Source organism: Microcaecilia unicolor, chromosome 7 (genome assembly GCF_901765095.1).
Source record: "Microcaecilia unicolor chromosome 7, aMicUni1.1, whole genome shotgun sequence".
Lineage (NCBI taxonomy): Eukaryota > Metazoa > Chordata > Amphibia > Gymnophiona > Siphonopidae > Microcaecilia > Microcaecilia unicolor.
Window position 1 is genome coordinate 217,396,569 of NC_044037.1, and position 20,522 is coordinate 217,417,090.

Consider the following 20,522-nt stretch of genomic DNA (forward strand, 5'->3'; position numbering starts at 1 on the left):
CCAGTGTGCAGCCAGGCAATCCGGTTTTAGTGCATGGCCACTCCAGTCAATTCTTGTCACTCTCAGCATGAAGGTATCTCTGACTTAGGATTTTGGGAAGTGCCTGAACAGTAGGTGTAACAGGTTGCCTTACATTGAGAAAATCAGTTTCTTTCTGGGCTAGGAAATAGCCATCCTTGTGGAGTCACTTTTAAGTTTCTTGTAGAAAGTAGTTGTCATTAAGTTGTCTCTGGATTTTGGAAATCTATTCCTCATTATCCATGACAACCACTGCCCCTCCCTTGTCAGCTGGATTTATGACTCTTGAGTCATCATTTCTCAGTGTTTCAATTGCAATTTTTTCTTCTTTCATGGTATTAAAATAGACTGGTTTTTGATTCTAATTTTGTGATATTTCTCTAGACCAAGTTCAGCTCAAGTGTTAAAAGCATTATAGGCAGGGTAGGTACAAAGAAAAACCCCTTATTCAATATATTGGTCTCTATCTTGGTCAGCTCTCTCTTTGTGATATTATAGACTCTATTAGTTATCTTCTTCTGACTAGAGTTGCCAACTTTCTGTCAGAAAAAAATCTGACACGTGGCCTGCCCCATTCCCCTTCCATGTCCCACTCCATGCTCTGTCCAAAGTCACTTGACACTTCTATTGTTGCACCCTTCTACTGCCCTACCCCTTTACCACCATCTGTCTGCACAGAAGAAAAAATAGCACATATACACACGCTCTGATTATTTCACAAACACGTAGTACAAAAAACAGAAGAAACCAGTCTTCGCAAGGAAATCAACAAGAAACAAAACAGCAAAGATGACTAACAAAAACAAAAAATAAAAAATATATATTAAAAACATCAAAATCAATCATAAAATATATATTAAAAAATAAATCCAAAAAATATGTATTTAAAAAATAAATCCATCAAGATCAAAAATTACATAAAAAAGACGACACTTTGAATGTAAAAATGAAGAATCAACTTTATTAGCCAAACGGTAGCAGGGAGAAAGGGACTCGACACAGCTGTGTTTTGGCCGTACTGGCCTGCGTCAGGAGTCTTCTCTGCCGTATGTTGATTATTAATTCTATCCAAATGTGAAAACAATATGTGTGTCTTACCAATAAATTGAAGCTGTAGTGCTCAATTATACTCGAAACGGAGTCGAGCGGAGAAAATCGGAGCAGCATCTCTGATCTATCTATGTGTAATGCTGGACTGCTGATTGGTCTCTGGGTGGGGATGGGCGCAGTGCCCAGGTTAAAATAAATTTTTTAAAAAAAGGTTGTTGGGAATATGTGTTGGGAATTAATTAATTTTTTCAATGTGTTACCTTCTTTCCAGGAAAGCTTGCTCAACCCAAGGTGCTGAGGACTTAAAAAATATTCTTAAAATCAAAGTATCATAAAACATTTCTTGGTTTTCATCTTTTCTGAGTAATAGAACCTTCAAGTTTTTTGGTCAGGTGCCTTTTTTAAAACTTAGAATTCCACCTTTGGTGTTCCGCAGGGCTTGATACTTGGACCGGTCTTATTTAATATGTATCTTGCCCCATTAGCCTTCCTACTTCAAACTGTAGGAGCAACTTTTTCATATATATGGTTGACATCCAACTACTGTTCACTTTCGACTCTGACAACTACCATTATTTCTGTAATATCTGAAAAGTTGAGAAAGATTGCTATATGGTTGATTTTGAATGGGCTTTTATTTCTCCTTCTTTACGATATCAGCCATCAGTATATGGTATCCCAGTTTCCCAATTTGGTCCACCCTATTCTGTGTTTGGATGGTACTTGGAGCAACATACCTGACTGGCAAGAACAACAGCCTGGTGGACAGACTGAGTAGGGTAATGCAACCTCACTAGTGGTCTCTCAATAGGGCATAGCCCACAAGATCTTCCGAGAGTGGGGCACCCCCTCGATGAATCTTTTCACCATTCATCTCAACAACATGGTCTCTCAATTCTGCTACAGGCTCAGATCACATGGCAGACTAGCATCAGAGGCCTTTTTGCTTTATTAGGTGGAATGTCTTCTGTATGTGTATCCTCCGATATCTCTCATAGAGAAGACTTTGCAGAAACTCAGGCAAGATTAGGGAATGATGATCCTAATCGCTCCATTCTGGCTAAGACAGATCTGGTTCCCTCTTCTTCAGGAGTGGTCCTCCAAAGAGCCGTAGAGATTGAAGTGTTTTCCAACTCTGATAACTCAGAACGAGGTTTCCCTTCTGCATCCCAATCTCCAGTCCCTGGCCCTACGGCTTTATTGTTAAGAGCATAGAGTTTCAATCCGTACATCTACCTGAGGGTGTCTCCAAAATCTTGCTTGTTTCCAGAAAAGATTCCACTAAGAGGTGTTATTTTTTTAAATGGAGAAGATTTGCTGTCTGTGAGAGCAAGGCCCTAGGTCCATTCTCTTGCCCTACACAAAAACTGATTGAATACCTTCTTCACCTCTCTGAGTCTGGTTTGAAAACCAACTCTGTAAGGGTATCTTGGTGCAATCAGTGCTTACCATTTTCATGTAGGGGGTATGCCCATCTCTTTACAGCCTCTAGTTGTTTGATTCATGAGAGTTTTGCTGTTGACAAAGCCCCTGGTCAAACTTCCTGCTTTGTTATGGGATCTCAATATTGTTCTAGCCCAGCTGATAAAAGCTCCTTTTGAGCTTCTTGTCTGCTGTCATCTGAAGTATTTGACCTGCAAAGTTGTGTTTTTGGTGGTGGTCACTTCAGGCCCTAGTAGCTGATCCACCTTACATGAAGTTTCATTACTACTACTATTTAACATTTCTGTAGCGCTACAAAGGCTTACACATTACAACAGAGTAGTTCTTTGCACACACCGTAAGTTTCTTCTTAAGGTAATGTTGAAGTTCCATCTTAACCAGTTCATTGTTCTGCCAATATTTTTCCCAAAGCTGCATGCCCTTCCTGGTGAAAGTGTACTGTACACCTTAGATTGCAAGTGAGCCTTAGCCTTCTGTCTGGAGCGGACTAAAACCCATAGACAGTCCACCCGATTTTTTGTTTCTTCTGACCCAAACAGGATGGGGGTAGCCATTGGCAAATGCACTCTTTCCATTTGGCTAGCAGATTGCATCTCTTTCATTTATGCACTGGCTGGGCTGACTCTAGAATGTCATGTCAAGGCTCATAATGTCAGAGCTGTGGCTACATCAGTAGCCCACTTGAGGTCAGCCTCCATGGAGGAGATTTGCAAGGCTGTGATGTGGTCTTCAATCCACACAGTCACATCTCACTTCTGCCTTGATCTGGATACCCAACATGATAGCTGGTTCAGTCAAACAGTTCTACTAATTTTGTTTGGTGTCTAGAATCTAACTCCACCCTCCTAGGCCCAGTTTTTGTTCTGTTCCAGTCTGCACCTTCACAACTGGTTTGTATATAGTTTAAGGTTAATTGACTTCAAGGCCTCAACATTTCGAGTTCCTTTTGTCCTAGCATTGTTGTGTTCGGTGAGCCTGATAGCTAGGGATCCCAGATGTAAGAATACTGACGTTCTACTTGTCCTCAGAGAAAGTTAAGTTACTCACCTGTAGCAGGTGACAGGCTGAGTATTCTCACATATCCTCCCACTTCCCCTAGGAGTTGTATTCCTTTAGCTATGTTATCCTAGTCATATGTTGAATGGGAAGGCACCCACGCGTGCGCAGCGGGATGCTGCTAGAATTTTTAGTAGCTATATACATGGGGCAGCATCTGCACCAGGCTCCGTTGGGTGATGTCACCCTGATGTGAGAATACGCGGCCTGCTGTCCTCTGAGAACATCTGCTACAGATGAGTAACTTTGTTTAATTAACAATTTACCAATGTAAGCCACTTAGATATATTTTTTATAGGGAGTATTTTAAATAAAATTGAATTGTGAAATTATATGATGAAACTTAATTATTGACAAAGTCAGTAAAACAGGGGCAGTCCATCTAGTGTAAACATTCACACAGATCCTTTTTGGGGTCCTATAATCACTGTTATAGTATCTAGTACTGGCAAGTGCCTTCTTGTCATACGTAATACCAAGGGTCAACTTATTTCATTATAAATTTCTTCTGTGTGAATGTTTACACTAGATGGATTGCCTCTGTGGATGTTATCAAATTTTGGTTTGAAGAGCTTATTTATTGTCTAATTGGGTAGAGCATTGTTCTTTATTTCTGAGGGAATTCTGCACATTTTTAAAATTATCAGCACAGTATTTAAAATTCTGCAAAATTCTACATACTTTATTTCTAACTTTTATGTTGAATTCCTCTCTCAGAAGGCCTGGATCCTCTCCACCCCAGGCCTGACACTCCCAAAGTTTCTGTCTCATCAGTCCCAACCCTTCCCAGTTCCCTCTATCCCCTAGTTTAGCTTGACTGAAACTCTTTCTATGCTTCATTCCCCTTCCTCTTGACAAGTTCAAACCTTTGATGTTTCTCTGGCCCTAATTTTCACCCTTTTCTGGCTGAGCTTTTACTTTCTGCTTCGCTATTCGTGCGTGCGCTCTTTCTCTCTACTCACCAGCAAAACTCCTAGCGCTCTCCCTGCCTTCCCCAGTTCTTTTTTTCTAACTTTTAGCAAGTACCTCCAGTACTCTTTCCCCAAGTTCTATCCTCCCTCCCTCCCTCCGTGTGCTCCCCTCCCAGTAAGCACGCTCTTTCTCCCATGCTCCTGCACCAGGAAAAACCCTCAGCATGCTCTCTCCCTCTGCAGGAACATCCCTCCCCTCAGCTTGTGCTGTTTCCTCTCCCAACATCAAACCCCTTTTGAGTGCTTTTTGTTCTCTCTCCCCTGGCAAAACCCCCTCAGCATGCTCTCTCTCCCCACTCAGTGACAGAAAAATACTCAGCAAGTGCTCTCCAGTTTGCTCTGTTTCCTCCCTCTAAAAAAAATCTTCAGTTTCTGTCTTTCACCTCTCCCCCAAATAAAAAAAAAACACTCGGCATCAGGGGCGTAGCCAGACACCCAATTTTGGGTGGGCCTGGGCCCAAGATTGGTGGGCAGAAGAAGCCCGCCTTGTCCCACAAGTGATTTGGTCTCTCCCTCTCTTGCCTGCATGCTATATGGTTTTTCAAATATCCCCCCCTCCCACCAAACACACATACTTTTTAAATAGCAGATTTTCACCGTCAGCGAGCAGCAACTAATACATGCTGCTCATGTTGGCCCCACAGCCTTCCCTCTGATGCAACTTCCTGTGTTCGCATAGGCGGGAATACATCAGAGGAAAGGCTTGGGGTCAGTGCAAGCAGTATGTATCAGTCACTGCTCACTGCAGATGAAGATCTGCTATTTACAAGCTATGCAGGAGGGACAGTTGTTAGGAATTTTCGGCTGGTGGGGCTTGGGGATCCCTGCCAGCCACATCATAGGTATGCGGTTACTGGGTGGGCCTGAGCCCACTCAGGCCCACCCTTGGCTACACCACTGCTCGGCATACTTTCACTACAAATTTAGCAGTGCATGGCAAGAAAGAGGGAGAGAGTGGCTGTTCTTCAGACAGCGTCCTTCTCCCTTGCTTCCCTGGGCCTGACTGATAATTTGAACTGTGCATGCAACTTGCTGCTGGGTGGTTCAAATTAACACTCTGACATTGGGTGACAGAGGAGGAGGGCATGGCCTGACTAGCAGCTGCTCTCATCCTCCTCCTAGCTTTGTGGAACACAAATGGGAACTATTACTGTGGAGGGAGAGAGAATATGCTGAGTATTTTTTCGGTGGGAGTTGCTGAGAGTTTTGACAGGAGAGGGGAAAGTACAGAAACAATGTCAGCTGTTGGTCTTTTGTAGTGCAGAATTCTGAAGACGAGAGGACTTTTGTGCAAATTCTTCATTGTGGAGTTATGTAGAATACCCCCAGGAGTAACTCGGGTGTGGATGTTGGGTAAATTTCTTTAGGGGTAGGATCTTTGAACTTTTAGTGATGAACTGATTTTTGCAGCACACAATTGTATGTGTTCTAAGGCACCCCCACCAGATGTTTTAGACAAAGTCCTATTTTGTTTCACAATTCATGTCTGAATTTTGTTGACTGTTCAGCCTACATTTGATTTTCAAAACACTTAATTGAAATTGTACATCACATTCTAAAATGCAAATGTTTTTGTTTGAAGCATGTGTGTATGTCCCTGGGATCACGCTTATTGTGATGTAAGAATTGACCAATCTCTAGTATATATTGAGTATGTGCCAGCAAACTACAAGACTTTCCACGGTTTAGTTCAGCAGAAAGAGCATGTTAATTTGAATTATTTTTAAAGACTGCATCATTCTATTTTAGAAGTTTTGAACTGTTCCTTCCCCCCTCCACCCCAAGAGAGCAATCTCCTTGGGGGTGCTCTCTGTTCCATCCCCTCTTCTCCAGCAAAACCTCTCAACATGATCTCTCTCCCCTGCCCCTGTTTGCATATTTCTTTACTGTTGTTCAGGGGCTACTACTCCCTGGTTATTGTGCTCTGAATTTTAATAAAAGATGCCTTTTTCTTTTATAGGAGGAAAGGACAGACGAAGTGGCCTCATTTTGACAATTCCACTGTGTTTCGAGCAGACAAGTATGGATGAGCTAAGTGTTACTCTGGACTATCTGCTCAGCATTCCAAGGTGATTCTCAGGGGGTTTCTATCACTGAATTATTTCACCTAAAATAACCTGAGACTTTGTTATTGTCTACTACACTGAAGCATCTTGTAATAACTGTAATCCCGGTAGCAAACCTTCAGGGGTGGTAGGCTTCCTTTAGCAGTCCACAAACAAAGTCCTTCCAGACAACACAGCTAATTGACTCCTGTGACCACCCACTGCCTTCAGTCCCTGCAACTCTGCCCCAAAGTACAATTACAGTCCATGTCAACTGGCTCCTCCAAACCTGGTGTGTTGGTCTCTCCAGCCTCTCCTTCCTCCAAACACTCCATTAACTCTGCCTCTCTGCTAGGCTGTTGGTTGGAGGCCTCCTCCCCCTCCCAGGTGGAAGGAATCTTGTACTGATTTCTAACCCAAGGGTATTGAGCTTTGTCATCCCTGCTCCCCCTTCTGGCCCTCGCCTGCCATAGCAGCTGCTCTCTCCAGTCCTTTCCCCCTCCCTTCCACGTGGGGGCCATACCGGGTTTTGGGACCTACCACCCCAATCCCTTCTCTCAGGGCCTTGTGGGGAATGTAGTCTGGCCCCATACCTCCTCCTGAGCTGCTTAGACCCTCCAACCTCCTTACAATCTCAACAATGTAAAAGGTGTTTCTAAATCCTTCTGTTGCTCTTTGCTTTTGAATACCATTGTAATCGTTGAAATCATATGTATTAACTGAAACCAAGCGTGATAGAAGAACCAAACTCCACACTTCTCAGTACAACACAGGAAACAGTGGAGATGATCAACGAAATAGCAAAATAACTAATGATGTGGAGGAGTGGCCTAGTGGTTAGGGTGGTGGACTTTGGTCCTGGGGAACTGAGGAACTGAGTTCAATTCCCACTTCAGGCACAGGCAGCTCCTTGTGACTCTGGGCAAGTCACTTAACCCTCCATTGCCCCATGTAAGCTGCATTGAGCCTGCCATGAGTGGGAAAGCGCGGGGTACAAATGTAACAAAAATAAAAAATAAAATAAATAAAATGTGATAGTGACTTTGATTGTCGAGTTGATTTTGAAAACAATCAGTAGTCACTGTTGCACCATTGGTTGTTTTACTGTTTTGTTGGTCATCTCCACTGTTTCCTGTGTTTAACTGACACCCTGTGGAGTATTTTAGTATCCTTAGATGCGGAGATGGCCTTTGATAGGTATCTTGGCCATTTATGCTGGCAGGTTTGAGGAAAATAGACTTGTTGGGGCCTTCTCTGCATCGGGTACAGGCACTATACAAATACCCCTTGGCTATGCTTAAGCTGAATGGCACTTTTAATTTTCCAGGGCATTTGGCAGAGGTGTGCATTATCCATAGTGCTCTTTGCATTATCCATCAAACCTCTGGCACACTTAATCTGCACATCTCCTGCAGTTCCTGCAATAACTGGGATTACTAGTGGAGGGACAATCCATAAGATTGTTGTTTGCGGATGATATACTCCTTACATTGACACACCCTCTACAGGCTGTAGTTGACATTTTAGATTCATATGGCCTGGTTTTGGGTTTAAAATCAATTTAGAAAAGTGAGAAATTCTTAACCTCACAATGAAACTGGAAGATATTCAGCCTTTGCCTCAACCTTTTCCCCTCTGCTGGGCCTCTGGATCTATCAAGTGTTTGGGGGTCCAGTTGTATAGCTGTATTCACAAAGTCTGACACAGTCTTTCCTCTCAAAGTGAAGGAGGTTTTTTGCAGAATTATTTATTTTTATTTGTTACATTTGTATCCCACATTTTCCCATCTATTTGCAGGCTCAATGTGGCTTGCATAATACTGAGAAGGCGTGTGCCAGGTCCGGTAAAAGAAACAAATACAAGGTGATATTGTGGTCGAGTAAGGTACATGTGTTTCAGATACAGAGGGGGTCGAGGAGAGGGAAGGTTGGTAACTGAATACACGCTATTTTAGAAGAGAGGAAGATCTTTTGTGGCAACGCCATTTCAAATCAGTTGGTAACTGAACATATGCTATTCTAGAAGAGAGGAGATCAAACAAGTTTGCGTTTAAGCAAATTTTTACCAGTGTATGTTCATACACCAGATCATCTGAGATTGTTCAAGACCTTGAGGTAGGCCTTAGGGCCGAAACACGGCCGTGTTGGGTCATTTTTATACAATAAAGCGCCTTTTGGTATCCTAACTTGGTTTTTCCTCACTTTTCTTTTGTTCTATATCTCACGGTATCATGATGGTTTTTACCTCCTTTTTTTGCTTTATAAGGTTATAATGTGTCCATTACGAGCTTTGTTTTTGCTTTGTTGCAGAGTGTGGCTATTTATGTTGGGTCTGTGGTATATGCCTTTTTGAACAAGTAGGTTTTTAGTGACTTCCTGAAGTTTAGATGGTCGTATGTTGTTTTCACAGCTTTTGGCAGTGTGTTCCATAGTTGTGTGCTTATTTAGGAGAGGCTGGATGCATAAGTTGCTTTGTATTTAAGTCCTTTGCAGTTTGGATAGTGGAGGTTTAGGTATGTTCGTGATGATCTAGTTGTGTTTCTGGATGGGAGGTCTATAAGGCCTGTCATGTATCCTGGGACTTGGCCATAGATGATTTTGTGGACCAGGGTACAGATTTTGAAAGTAGTACGTTCTTTGATTGGAAGCCAGTGCAGTTTTTCTTGGAGGGGTTTGGCACTGTCGAACCGCGATTTGCCAAATATAAGCCTGGCTGCTGTGTTTTCAGCTGTCTGGAGTTTCTTAGAGAGTTGTTCTTTGCATCCAGCATAGATTGAGTTGCAGTAGTGTGCGTGACTTAGTACCATTGATTGTATTAGGTTGCGGAATATTTCCCTTGGGAAGAGGTTTTACGCGCTTAAGTTTCCACATTGGAAAATGTTTTTTGTTGTGGAGTTCACTTGGTTCTCAAATGTGAGGTTGCGGTCAATTGTGACGCCGAGTATTTTCAGGCTGTGTGAAATGGGGAGGGTGTGTTCTGGGGTGATTAAGGTTGTGGGTTTGTACATGTTATGTTGAGATGAGAGGATGAGACAATGTGTTTTTTCAGTATTCAGTTTCAGTTGGAAGGAGTTTGCCTATGAATCCATGGTATTCAGACCGAGCTTGATTTCGTTGTTGATTTCTGTTAGATCACGTCTGAAGGGAATGTAAATTGTGACATCATCTGAGTAGATGAACAGGTTGAGGCCTTGCTTTGCTAAGGACTTGGCCAGTGCAATCATCATTATGTTGAAGAGTATTGGTGATAGTGGTGATCCTTGAGGTACTCCACAGGCTGCTTTCCAGGGTGGTTAGAGTTTGCTTTGATTTGGTAAGTTCAAGTGGTTAGAAAACCTTTAATCCATTTAAGTATTTGTCTACCAATTCCGAAGTAGTCTAAAAGTCGTAATAGTATATTGTGGTTTACCATGTCAAATGCGCTCGACATGTCAAATTGTAGGAGAAGTATACTTTTACCTGTAGCTATTTCGTGCTTGAAATTGGCCAGGAGAGTGACTAGTACAGTTTCGGTACTATGAATGGGACGGAATCCCGATTGTGACTCGTGTAATATTAAGAATTTGTCCAAGTAGTCGGTAATCTGTTTGGTCACCATGCTCTCCATTAGTTTAATTACTAGTGGTATGGATGCGATTGGGTGGTAATTGGCGAGTTCGGTTGCCTTTTTCTTGGTGTCTTTAGGGATTGGGGTGAGTAGAATGTTGCTGTATTCCTCAGGGAAATGACCTTGTTGGAGTATTAGGTGGGATGTGAGGTCTGTTATGAAGCGGTCAGGGGCGGATTTTAGTAGGTAACGGCATATTTTCAAAGCACTTAGCCTTCCAAAGTTCCATAGTAACCTATGGAACTTTGGAAGGCTAAGTGCTTTGAAAATATGCCTCCCGGGGCAGGTATCCAATTTGCAGTAGGTGCTGGAGAACCTTTTGATTGCCTGGGTGACTGTATCCACGGTGAGGGGTGCAAAGTTTATTCAGGTTCGGTCAGCTGGGTATTCTCCAGGGTTTGGATCCAGGTTATTGATGAAGTTTTCGATGTCAGTGTTATTCTGAGGTAGCGTTTTACGTAGGTTAGTAATTTTTTCATTGAAATATTTAGCGAGTTTGTCGGCAGATGGGATGTCTGTATTGGTTGCGGTGACTGCTGAAGTGTCTAGTAGTTTGTTCACACATTGGTATAATTTCTTCATGTCTTTGTAGATCGTTGGGATAGTCTCCAGGTTTCCTGGTTAGGCCATACATCAGCTCTCAAGATGATCATTCTCCCGAAATTACTGTATTTGTTTCTTACTATCCCTCTTTCTATTCCAAAATCTTTTTTCTTAGCCTTAAGAAAAATTATCATTTGCATATATTTGGAAATGGAAACCCCCTAGAGTGGGGCGTGAAACTTGTTTCAGCTAAAGATTAATGGAGGAATGGGGGCACCTCATTTTGAATTATTTCTGCAAGTGGTGGCAATGTGACAACAGGGTACCAATAATCTGTGGACTACAGTTGATCAGCACTCTTTAGGAACAATCCCTTTATGGGCTCCCCTACCTCACTTGAAGACTTTAGTTGCTGGAATGGATTGTCTAATGAGGACTCCATTATTAATGTGGTAAAGGTAAGGTCTCGGTTTGTCCCAAACAGACAATATCACCTTAATACGCCCGTTCAACATGCTTTTCCTTTTATTATTGGGCTGATGGATAAAATATGTCCATTGGGCTGCCAGGTCTTTGCTTACTTTGGGACAGATCTGGGTTGAGAGTGAACTTCTCCCCTTTTCTGAACTTCAAGATGAGTATGGCCTGCCCAATTCTGATTTTTTTTCAATATAGACTGCTCAGAGACTTCCTACTTCGTAGGGCTAAGGAAGATTTATCCTTAATACAAACTTCCATAGAATTAGCCATGAACTCAGGAACGGGGAAAGGGAGCGTCTCTAGACTGTATAAAGCATTATTAAAAGATGATGGTATACCTGTTCAGAAACATATTTCTAGATGGGAAACACTCCTGTCTTGCACTTATGACCCTAAAAAACGGGTTAAAGTTTTTCAATATATGTTTAAGGTTTCTATTGCCACCCCTATGATTGAGAACAATTATAAGATTTTTTTTATCAGTGGTATTATACTCCAGAGTGATTGTTTTGGATTTATAAAACTGGTTCACTACTGTGTTGGTGCAACTGTGGTCAGCAAGGGTCCTTTATCCACATCTGGTGGGCATGTCTGGCAATACCATCTTTCTGGACAGTGCTGCTTAAGGAACTTAATACATTTCTGTCGGTCATGTACCCACTCCATGCTGATTGTTGCTTATTGCATCATAAGGTTGCTGGTATACTGAAGGACTGGGACATTTAGACGACTTGAACTGCCCATACCTCCTAGACTATGTTTTAAAGTTTTCTTTTTTCTGACCTTGTGTAGGTCCACTCATGACTCTGATTCTACTGTGGATATTGGAGACTGATTAAGGGGGGAGGGGGTGGGATATTAAACTTTGCTCATAAAGCATTTTTAGTATGTACATTGATATTTTGTTTTTTGTTGTTATTGTATTGACTTACCCTTGAATAATTTAAAAAAAAAAAGTGCTTTTCCTAATAGCAATAACCTTGGCTAGAAGAATCGGTGAGATTTGATCACATACAACCTGTACACTCAGTTTCATTACAATAAGATAGTCTTTCAAATTCACCCAAAGTTCTTTTAAGCATAGGGATGAGGAAATAGTGTTGCCTACTTTCTATTCTGACCCCCAAAAGCACCAATGTGAGAAGGCTGTCCATGCATACTGGTGAGCTCTTGCATACTACCTTATTGTAGCTCTCCTTAAATCTGACCATCTTCCAAAGAGCTGTCTATTTATTTATTTATTGCATTTGTATCCCACATTTTCCCACCTTTTTGCGGGTTCAGTGTGGCTTCTCTTGGTGCTAAATACCCTAATTTTGTAGTATTGCCTGGAGCAGTCTTTGGTCAGGAACAGTATTTGGTCTGGTCATATGAGCTTTTCAACTATTGCATGTGAACAGGTTGCTTCTCAGTAATGGGACAATTTGTCTTGAAAGCTTGAGCAACTCTAACCTTGGGAGTCACTCACTTCTTTACCTGATTCAGTCCTGCTTGTTGACAAAGAAAGCAAGGTTGCTTACCTGTAATGAGTGTTTTCCATAGCCAGCAGGATTAATCAGGCACACAATCTCACCTGCTTCTCTGAGAATTGGTTCTGAGTTTTATACTATGGAGACTGAAGGGGATTGGGTTGTGCCTGCTCAGAATTTTGCATTAGTTCTGAACTCTGGGGGAGCTGTTCTGTCCTGTGCTATTGCATGATGATGTTGTTCCCTGGTGTGCCTGATTACTCCTGCTGTCTACAGAGTCCTCATTCACATATGTTACTTTTCATTTTTTAAAGTATTACTCTTCTTTTTTTTTAGTGAAAAATGCAAAGCCAGAGGATTTACTGTAATTGTTGATGGCAGGAGATCCCAATGGAATGTGGTAAAGACTGTTGTCTTAATGCTGCAGGTGAAGTATGCTTTATCCTTTTCTAAGAAATTTTACTAAGTTGGAATACAGTTTGTTAGAATGATGCAAGTAAAGCATGATAATACTTGGGAGAATATTTTTATAAGAAAATAATGAGCATTTTATGATATACAGTGGTAGCCATAGCATTCAGTAATAATGTCCTTTATCAGGTAGATTTTTGATTTTTTTTTATTTTTTGTGTTGATAAAATCATTTTACTAATTTAAATCTTGAAGCATTTCTTAATAAATCAGTCTTAGCAGATTTAAAACCCTAAAGACATTAAAATCTTTTATTAAATACCAGAACTTGCCAATTACTTTGTTTTCTGTTCTGAATATTTAATACAGTACCCTGAACGTGTAATGTGACACCTGTGAGATCCCTTATTCTATAGTGAGGATAATGTAATAAAACTACATAATTTGTACTAAATGATTAGTGCAATTAATACTGATTATTTCAGTTTTTGTGTTAAAATGTGTTCTTCCTATGTAGTAAGTTAATTATATGCATAGTGCACTATAATTTTAAAAAGGCTGTTCTCATCAAGATTTCCTTTGACAATATTTATGGTATTGGTAAGAAACTGCTTAGACAAATATGAAATGTGCAAGGATTAGTTGACGATTTAGTCATTAGGCATGTAGGGGGCTGGTGGGCATGAGGATCACTTGGCCACTTACCTGCCTGGTGCCAAAGTGGTGGACCTCACACATCACCTAGCTGGTTCTCAAGGACTTCAATCCAGTCGGGTTTTCAGGATTTCCCCAAAGAATATGCATGAGATCTGTTTGTACACACTGCCTCCATTGTATGCAAATAGATCTCATGCATATTCATTGGAGAAACGCTGAAAACTGACTGGGTTTTAGTAAGGCTGTACCGAATATTCATATTTAATTCAGCCCTGAATAGTGCCCCAAATACATTATTCATAGTCAGCGAATAGTGATTTAAATACGAATAATCCGGGACTCTGCTGTGCTAAATCCTACTGAAATAAACACTTGAATCTCTGAGTTCACCTTTCTTCTTTATTATTTGTTATGTTAAATCTCAATGCCTATTATTTGTATTGGCAGAATAATATTTTTCATTATTCGTATTCGGCTGAATAGTAAAATATTCTTTTCAGTACAGCTGTAGGTTGTAGCCGTCGAGGACTGAAGTTGTCCACCCCTGACCTAGACAGTACTGGGGAAGAGCTGGCTGTCTTGATACTTGCAGGGGAGCTGAAGAGGAGCATCAGAGCACTGAAGAGAGCAGTATCAAGATTGCAGCGTGTAATCCTTATGGATAGAAATTCCACTTGTGAAGGGAAAGAGAATAGTGGTGGGGTATACCACTCTCCACCTGGTGAGAAAGAACAGACAGATGATGAACTGTTAGCAGAAATTAGGGAAGCTAAATAATGATGATTTCAATTACCCCAATATTGACTGGAGAAATGCTATGTCAGCAAATGTTAGTGAAGTAAGGTGTTGGGGCAGGAGGAGCGAGATGCTTAGCCCCGAATGCAATCGTGGGGATCTTCTTTGAGTGCCGGGATGGAACGGAGCACGGCACAGTGAGGCGATGAAACACTGAGGCACTGACAGTGTGGAGCAGAACTGGCAGCATATACAACGATAATCCCGGTGAGTGGCCTTAGCTCTTGCAGGTGCACTGGGGCAGCATGAGATCGGAACCTAGAGGAAGCATGGCGCCACAGGCCCTTTGATTGCCAGGATGGAGCGCAGCACAGTGAGGTGGCGGAACACGGAGGCACTGACAGGGTGGAGCAGCGCACAGCAGAGCCAGCAGCATATACAGCGCTAATCCAAGTGGATGACGTTTAGCTCCTGCAGCTGCACTGGGGCTGCATGAGATTGGGACCTGGAGGAAGAGTGTCACCAAAGGTCATCCCCCCCCTCCCTCCCAAGAGCTGAGCGACCCACTGCCAGATCTGATCACACAGGGTGGACAAAGGAATCAAGACAGCTCCATTTCTGATGCGAGAAGAACGGGATAGTAAAAGGTTAGAGTAGCAAATTATTTAAAACAGATATACAAAGGTGGGGGGACACAATCATATACCCAACTCAAAAGAATCATCATAATAATACAAAATAAAGAAAGAAAAAAATAAAAACTTGCACAGGGGGAAAACTAAGCTGCATGGACAATATACCCACATTTACTATACCTTACCACCAAAACTTTGGTCGTCCTCGCGACGGAAAGCAGTTGAGGACGCCCCAAATTGGCTTTCGATTATGCAAATTTGGGCGACCCTGGGAGAAGGACGCCCATCTCCCAATTTGTGTTGAAAGATGGGCGCCCTTCTCTTTCGAAAATAAGCCTGATAGGGGTCCTTTTATTAAGGTGCGCTGAAAAATGGCTTCAGTAGTGTAGGCGCGGGTTTTCAGTGCACCTGTAGAAAGGCATTTTTTAACTTTTTGCCGAAAATGGACGTGCAGCAAAATCAAAATTGCCATGCATCCATTTTGGGTCTGCGACCTTACCGCCAGCTATTGACCTAGCGGTAAAGTCTTATGCGGTAACCGGGCGGTAATAACCTACGTGCATCAAATGCCACTTGGCGAACGTCCGAACGCCTATCGGCCATGTACCAAAAATAAAATTATCGCAAGAGCCACGTGGTAGCCAGGTGGTAACTCCATTTTGGTGCACGTTGGGCATGCGTAGATGCTTGTGCGGCTTAGTAAAAGGGCCCCTTAGATTACTGTAATGGAATCCATGCTGGATGCAAATATAAGGCCCTGAAAAAACTACAAACTGCAAAAAACACTGCCGCATGACTGATTCATGGAAAATTTATTTCGACAGAACCACCCTATTACTCCATGCCTTACGTTGGCTCCCAGTGGAAGCATGAATAACTTTCAAGCTTTGTACACTAGCATATAGAATTATTTTTGGTCCAGCCCCCGGTTACGTTTCAGACCTTCGAACTTTACCACTACGCAAAATCAACAGGGAATCAAAGAACTACCTAACACTCCACTTCCCCAAATTGCAAAGATCTACGCTACTTATCAGCTCAGAAGTCGAGCTTTACATATATATGTATGCAAAACTGGAACATACTCCTAAAGACATTAAGAAATATAAACAACTACCTTCTTCTTCAAAAAATTCTTGTATGAAGAATCGGGGGATCACCAAGTCAGACATATCAACCAGAATGTAACCTGTTAACCTAACTCTCGCCACCAACTCAAACTCTGTCTTTCCCTTTAACAATCTTTATCGCTAATAATCATTTTGCATCTCTACCTCATCAACAGGTAATTTAATCAAATGTAGCAATTCTGTTTGTTTGTAAGCCACGTTGAAATGATGTAAATTGGAAAATGTGGGATATAAATGCCTAAATAAATAAATAAATATATGCTTAATGGAGTAACTAGCTCATGAACCAACAAAAGGAGAAGGGTATTGGGTCCACTTGGTAATAGAGATCATAACATGATTAATAATAACTTGAGTGAAAATACTGGGGAAATCTGGTGCATTAACATTTAACTTTCAAAAGGGCAGCTATGATAAAATGAGGAAAATAGTGAAAAAAAAAAAAAAAGCTAAAAGGCACAGCTCTAAAGGTTAAGACTTTAAATCAGGTGTGAACTTTGTTTAAAAATACCATCTTGGATGCGCAGACTAGATGTATTCTATATATTAAAAAAAGTTGGGAGATCGATGCAAAGCATTGATAAGGACTGCAGAAAGAGAATTTGAAAAGAAGATTGCCATAGAGGCAAAAAAAAACTTTCAGGTACATTAGAAGCAGAAAGCCTGTAAGTGACTTAGTTGGAACATTAGATCATCAAGGAAAGAAGGGGCACTCAGGGAGGACAAGCTCATAGTGGAGAGGCTATGTGAGGGGCCCTTTTACTAAGCCACGTAAGCATCTACACGCGCCCAATGCATGCCAAAATGGGGTTACCGCCCGGCTACCGCGTGGCTCTTGTAATTTCATTTTTGGTGCCCGTCTGAAAAATAATTTTTATTTTCAGACGCACGTAGGTCATTACCGCCCGGTTACCACGTGAGACTTTATCGCTGAGTAAATGGCTGGCAGTAAGGTCTCAGTCCCAAAATGGACGCAATTTTCATTTTACTGCACGTCCATTTTAGAAAAAATTTTAAAAGGCATTTTTTACAGTTGTGCTGAAAAATTATTCTTCGCATGCCCAAAACACTTGTCTACACTACTGCAGGCCATTTTTTAGCGGGCCTTTTTAAAAGGGCCCCTGAATTGTTTTCCTTCTGTCTTTACTGAAGAGCATGTAAGGAACTACCCATGCCAGAAATGGAGTTTAAAGGTGATGATATGGAAGAAGTGAAACAAATCTCTGTTAACCTGGAAAATATAATAGGCCAAATCGACAAGCAAGTTTGTTGTATTTGTTACTTTATTTTGAATGAAAAAAAATTATCAAAATGGATGAAACATTTTTTGTTGGATAAACTTCATAGTTGCTTCCTATGAAAGCTTCGTCACAAGGAGTTGGCAAGCTGGGCAACAACTTTCTCTTTCTCCTTCCCAGGGCCGGTGCTATGGTCTCTGGGCCCCCCCCCCCCCCCCCCCCCCCGCAAACTATCAGTTGGCATCTCCTTTCTCCTCCCTTCCCCTTCTCCCACCCCGTCCTCTTTTTCAGGCCAATGCCTTAAAAAGTGAAGAAGAAGGGTTTTTTTTTGTTTTTTTGTTACTCGACAACTTTTTAAATTTATTTGAAAGCTTCCCATATGTAGATATTCAGTTTTATTTCATGATATTTATATCACTAAAACTGCTTACAAAATATTGTAGCTGGTGGAGACAGCACTAGTAAAGGCTATATTTTGTGCTCCTTTTTCTACACTGTTCTATACAATACAGTAATATATGGCCAAATTTCAGTGAGGATGTCCTCTACTGGAATTACATCTTCACTTCATCTCTTTTGTACAAATGGATTATTCTGGGTTTGTTTGTTTTTTTTGTAGAAATGGATTATTCTATTTTGAGCATGTTTCATGGAAAAGTGGTTTTCAGAAGTCAAAATAATAAATATTTTCTTTCATTCATATCTCTCATTTGCTTAAACATAACTAAATGGGCTATAAGCCCCTAATGCAGTCCTTTGGTTTTCTTATATTTTGTCCTTTTGATGACCCCCACCACCACCGCAGTAATGCCGCCATCCCCCTCCCACATACTATAACCCCCTCTCCCACACACTACAGCCCTCCCAAGAGCACCTACCTTGATCCTTGAAGGCTGCCCTGGTGGTGTACTGGCCTCTGCGACTGCAGGGCAGGAAAGAATCCCACTCTTTCCTGCCCTCTGCCGCTCCTCCATCTCCGCTTTGCTCTTTTGTGCTGCAGGCAGTGCCACCAGGTTTAGGTAGGTCTTCTTGGGAAGACTGTAGTGTAGTGCTGGGTAAGCATGGCAGTTTCTGATGCTCCTCAAATGTTTGTGCCCCCCTGCCATGTATACCCTGCTTACCACGTTCCACCGGCCCTGCTCCTTCCATTTAAATGTTGCCTACATGATTACTGTTACTTTTTGGTCTCTTATCCTGTATTTAAAGAGTAGGTTTCTGGGTTCCTAATGTGTGATGAATGCCAGGTGATCTGGTGGGGATGGATGTCAGCATGCATTGGTCGGTGTCATGGCCACACATAGGTCGGATATCTTTCTGCCTTTTTGGACCCAAAGTGGCATGAAGATGGAATAAAAGTATGGGGCATTTTCACTCACAATAAAACTTTAAAAAAAAAAAAAAAAAAAAAAAACTTTTCACAATTTAAAGAATTTAAAAAAAAGAGGCATGGAGGTGGGTAGACTGTGCTGGGTATTAGTTACAACCCTAAATACAAAGGGGGGTAACCTGCATGGAGTTGCAGGCACAACCTGGGCAGACTGAATGAGCCATGCTGTTCTTTATATGTTGTCATTGTATGTAAAGAAAAATTGAAAAGGCCACACAGTATTACTGCTAGAACTTCCCTAAATTACTTCAATATTATCAGATATATCCTGTTCAGCCCTGTTGCTCTGATTACCTTTAATTTAGTTAGCTCCTCACAGTTTTCTGAAAGTTGAAGGTCTACACTACTCTTATTCTTATTTGTGTTCTCTGTGATCTTGCTGATGGGCCTGATGAATTCCAGTTTGGAAAACATCTGTTACAGAAAAGCAACTTTTCTGTGCAGAAAAATCATAGATATTTTCACACATTATGGAACATGCCTAAAAATTGGTTAATGCAAACTGATTCACTAAATGTTAATGCTATTTATTATTTGAAGTTAACTTCTTCGAAAGACTGATTTTTTTTTTAACTCAGTGTAATGTTGAAACCTTTTTTTTTTTTTCTGTAGAACGTTGTTCCTGCTGAGGTATCACTTGTTTGTGTGGTAAAGCCAGATGAATTTTGGGACAAGAAGGTTACACATTTTTGTTTCTGGAAAGAGAAAGATAGACTGGGATTTGAGGTATGTATTATAAATATTTTATGTAGGACAAGAAAAGCAATTAGTCTCCCAGGACAAACAAGACTACAATTACCACAGATGGGTGATATCCCCGACAGAGCCTCAGTGTGGACTCTACCCAAGTTCATGAAAGAAGCCTTTGGTAGGTCCGCACCAGTTCCTTCCCACCAGCCTCAGTCATTTTTTTTTCCAATGGAGCTGACAAGATTGGTTTCTGTTCACTGCATGAGAAAAGTTTATATTTTGATGTTTCTGTGACATCATGCTCTTCCATGAGTACCTCAAGGTTCTTTTGCTGTCTTCTCGTCCCCTCCCATCTCTTCTTAAAAAACCCAAGAGCTGAAAATTCTAAATTACTTTTTCTGCAGTTCATCCAAATAGCAGATCTGGTTCCCTCTTCTTCTGGAGTTGTCCTCCGAAGATCCGTAGAGACTGGACTGCTTTCCAACCCATCACAGAATGAGGGGTCTCTTCTGCATCACAAGCTCCAGTCCCTGGCTGTCATGGCCTGGATGTTGAGAGCGTAGATTTTGAATCTCTACAGCTTCCTGAGGGTGTCTCCAGAACCCTGCTGGCTTCCAGGAAATATTCCACCAAGAGGTGTTGTATGTTTAAATGGAGGAGGTATCCCGTCTGGTATGAGGGCAAGGCACTAGATCCACTCACTTGCCCTACACAAAACCTGCTTGCTACCTCCTACACCTTTTTCAGAGTCTGATTTGAAAACCAACTCTTTAAGAGTTCACCTCAGTCTATTCGGTTCTTATAATCATTATGTGGGAGGTATCCCATCTCTTTACAGTCTCTAGTTGTTTGCTTCGTGAGAGGTTTACTGTTGACTAAGCCCCCTGTAAAACCATTGACTGTATCATGGGACCTCAACATCATCCTCACCCAGCTGATGAAAGCTCCTTTTGAGCCA

At 41.6% G+C, this 20,522-nt stretch overlaps 1 protein-coding gene across 2 annotated transcripts in view; it reads left to right on the top strand.

Moving 5' to 3' along the window:
* The window catches only part of SESTD1 (SEC14 and spectrin domain containing 1), a 164,150-nt gene that overhangs the window by 54,080 nt on the left and 89,548 nt on the right, over window positions 1-20,522 (top strand). For both annotated transcript variants that reach the window (XM_030209824.1, XM_030209823.1), the window contains exons 3-5: window positions 6,499-6,607; window positions 13,018-13,108; window positions 19,487-19,600. In XM_030209824.1, coding sequence (XP_030065684.1) covers window positions 6,499-6,607; window positions 13,018-13,108; window positions 19,487-19,600 — 314 coding nt within the window. The remainder of the gene's footprint in view (window positions 1-6,498; window positions 6,608-13,017; window positions 13,109-19,486; window positions 19,601-20,522) is intronic.